General features: G+C 50.4%; 1 protein-coding gene across 1 annotated transcript in view; it reads right to left on the bottom strand.

The window, feature by feature from the left end:
• Positions 1-426: 426 nt before the first annotated feature.
• Positions 427-3,684, bottom strand: part of srgap2 (SLIT-ROBO Rho GTPase activating protein 2) — a gene marked incomplete at its 5' end in the record, with an annotated part of 224,006 nt that continues 220,748 nt past the window's right edge. Inside the window, 2 exon segments of the mRNA XM_084315613.1 lie at positions 427-1,286; positions 3,427-3,537. Coding sequence (XP_084171739.1) covers positions 717-1,286; positions 3,427-3,537 — 681 coding nt within the window. The 3' untranslated portion in view covers positions 427-716.

Genomic DNA, 3,684 nt, shown 5'->3' with positions numbered 1-3,684 from the left:
AATCAAAGCTGTGTGTGTGTGTGTGTGTATGTGTAAAGGTAAGTCAACACTCTTGCACGCCCACGCAAACACACTCAAGCATCACACACGCTAGTGTATGTAGGCTCTGGGGCTCTCCCTCAGGTCCGCCTGTATGCAATGTCCATCCTGAGTCCTGCTCCCTTGTGTAGGTGGTTTTGAGTCCAGATCCCTGGACTCACTGAGAGGAGAAGAGAGGAGAGGAGAGGAGAGAGGAGGGGAAGAGAGGAGAGGAGAGGAGAGGAGAGGAGAGGAGAGGGGAGGAGAGGAGAGGAGAGGAGAGGAGTGGAGTGGAGTGGAGAGGAGAGGAGAGGAGAGGAGAGGAGAGGAGAGGAGAGGAGAGGAGAGGGGAGGGGAGGGGAGGGGAGGGGAGGAGAGGAGAGGAGAGGAGAGGAGAGGAGAGGAGAGGAGAGGAGAGGAGAGGAGAGGAGAGGAGAGGAGAGGGGAGGAGAGGAGAGGAGGACCTGCCTGTGATATCCATCTGCTAGTCTACAGCAGGTGGTAGTTGAGCTGCAATGATCAGAGCTGCCAGTAGGGGGCAGTCCAGAAGGGAATGGGGGGGGGGGGATGCTACACATGGGATAGTGGGTTAGGTAGTCCTATGATGTACATGAAGAAGAGCTATATGAATCAAATGTGATATAGGGTGAGTTTGGGGTTGGGGTTTGATTCGGGTCAGGGTGGGTGGGGGGAGGGTCCTAAGCCGGACAGGACTTGTCGTTGGACTGGGGCTGGGGCGGAGGAGGGGGGGTGTGAGGGAGAGAGTGCGAGTGGGTAGGGGGAGGAATGGGCATGGGGGGCACGGTGGAGGTCGGGGAGCCCATGGCGGGACTCCCGCCCCCGCCACCGCCCTTGGGGAAGACCACCGGCTTGGGCCTGGTGGCGGGGGGGCGCGGCTCCCGGAAGGAGGAGAGGGAGGAGGAGAGGGAGGAGGAGGAGAGGGAGGGGGAGGTGGAGGAGGGCAGGGGGCTCCGCGGCTGGCTCTTGGAGGGGCGGAAGGAGGAGGGCACGTCGCTGGCGGACGAGGCGCTGCGCTGCAGCGGGTGGCCGTGGCCGGAGACGCCGCCCCCCTCGCTGTCCCGCAGCAGACGGGAGTGCAGCGGGCTGGAGGGCTCCGAGGCTCCGCCCCCTCCCCCCCCGCCGCACACGCCCTTCAGCTGCTCCAGCGTGTCCAGCACCACGTCGGGGGTGTGGGTGTGTTTGGAGGCGCTCTGCCTCTCCAGCTCCCGCAGCTCGCTCAGCGCGGAGCTCATCGCCGCCTCGATCTCCTGCAAAAACGTGACAAAACGTGGTTTGTAAAGCTTGTTTTGAAAAGTTGCAAATGTGAATACTTTTTATTTCGTTTTTGGAGGTTTAACACTTTGGCTGCCTAAGGTTAAATTCATGATATACCATAGATTGCCAGCGCTATTTGTCTATGGAGAAAGTCCCCTTCTTTGCAGGGCTATAACTTTTTAAATTCTATTGCTACATTGCCATTATTAGGGCCCATTCAAAGTCCTATATGTATTGTTCATTGTGTAGCAACGTTAAACTTTTTCATTCACATATTCATAGTAAAGTATGGTCTAATGTATATGTATGTTTTCATCTCTTTCTGCAGCTTTCTCCAGAACGTGATATATAGCCCCAAATGCATTATATTGATGATGAAATACAGTTTGATGGCAATCAGCGCGATATAAAAAATTCCAACTAGACGTACTTCTAGAAGTTACTACACGTCATCTGATGTTGACCGGATGGGCGAGGGGGCGTTTATAATTCCGTGGGCAGCGTTATACCAATCATCTAATGTGGGTCAAATGTTGATAATAGCAGTTAGTATCGAAGACGGTAACGTTACACGCTAAAACTCACCCCAGTCTCCGCGCGCCGTTGGGCGATCATCGTCGAGTAGAAATCTTATCATTATGGGATATATTTTTACCCGGTCCATCTCCAGCTTGTATAATGGTATATACGTCCAAATCATGTTGTTTATCGAGTTATTGCCAATCGATCACCGTGTAGCGTGACGAGCCAGAGTCCCATGAACTATAGCGAGCGCCCGGAAGTACTACGGTCGTCATGACAACCTCTATTCAACATCCTGTTTGGCGATTGCGCCGATCGGCCACCAGATGGCGCTCCTGAACCGCCAGAGAGCTCAGTGGGTCCTGCTGGTGGATCTCAGGCCAGCGGAGGGGACATATGAATCCGATCGCAGATTTTTGAAATATTGATATAAGGACGACGTAACGCGTCCTCCGGCAACTTTAGCATGGCCAGCAAAGACGTCTAAAGACGGGTCCCGGCACTCAAAGTGTTAATTGGAATATTCGATTTTTTTGTATCCACTTTTTCTCCTCTCTATTTTTTCTCCCATCCCAATTTCGCCGTGCCAATTCTCCCCTCCCCTGTCTTGAACATTGCTCGCATATGGCCCCACTGCCCGGTTGTAGGGAGGATATAAGCCTTGCATCACGTGTCCCCTCCGATACACGAGGAGGCCGCCTGTCACATCTTTTCACCTGCCAGCACGGACTCTCATTGGGCGAGGTGTAACGTGTGGGAGGCTCACACTACCCCCGCTACTTCCTGTCTCTGCTGTGCAGGCGTCCCCAACCGACCTGTAGGAGTCGCTGTCCACAACGTCCAGATTACCACCCATCGATTTCCACCCGCTGACTCTGCATTATACTTCAGCCTGTACCTTTTCAGTCACTGCCAGAATCAAAGACCGTTGACAGTCTGGAATGATTGTGCATAATTTGTATTGTGTGTGATGACTGAATACTACACTAGTACTGCTATACTACTACTACTACTACTACTACTACTACTACTACTAGTACTAGTACTAGTACTACTACTACTACTGCTACTGCTGCTGCTACTACTACTACTACTACTACTACTACTACTACTACTACTACTACTGCTAGTACTACTACTACTACTACTACTACTACTACTACTACTACTGCTGCTAGTACTACTACTACTACTACTACTACTACTACTACTACTACTACTACTACTACTGCTGCTGCTACTAATACTACTACTACTACTACTACTACTACTACTACTACTACTACTACTACTACTACTACTACTACTGCTGCTACTACTACTACTACTACTACTACTACTACTGCTACTACTACTGCTGCTGCTGCTGCTGCTGCTACTACTACACACATTGACACTACTACTACTACTACTACTACTACTACTACTACTACTACTACTACTGCTACTACTACTACTACTACTACTACTACTACTACTACTACTACTACTGCTGCTGCTGCTGCTGCTACTACTACTACACACATTGACACTACTACTACATTGACAGTAGTACGCCTGTTAACCAAAAGAAAAGCTATTTGAAATGGTACAGAGAGGTGCGACTGCTACCTGTGAGCTGGGCTCCAACTGGGAGAGAACCTCAGGGTCCAGTGGTCTGTGGTTACTGAAGCTCTTAGAACGCCCCGCTGAGTTCGTCTTGCGTAACTGCGGGCTCTCCACCTAAAAGGGAAACAAAGGCACACACTTTAATACAATCAAACAGATCTTGTACAGCAATTGTATTTCCTTTTTTTTTGCTTTTAACCTTTTACAGAAAGAAATAGATTAAGATAAAACAATCGACAGTTAAAAGCTAAAATGTGGAAT

This window comes from Notolepis coatsorum, assembly GCF_963971535.1.
Source record: "Notolepis coatsorum genome assembly, chromosome: 6".
Lineage (NCBI taxonomy): Eukaryota > Metazoa > Chordata > Actinopteri > Aulopiformes > Paralepididae > Notolepis > Notolepis coatsorum.
The sequence above is the reverse complement of the archived record's forward strand: the minus strand, read 5'-3'. Positions and strand labels throughout refer to the sequence as shown.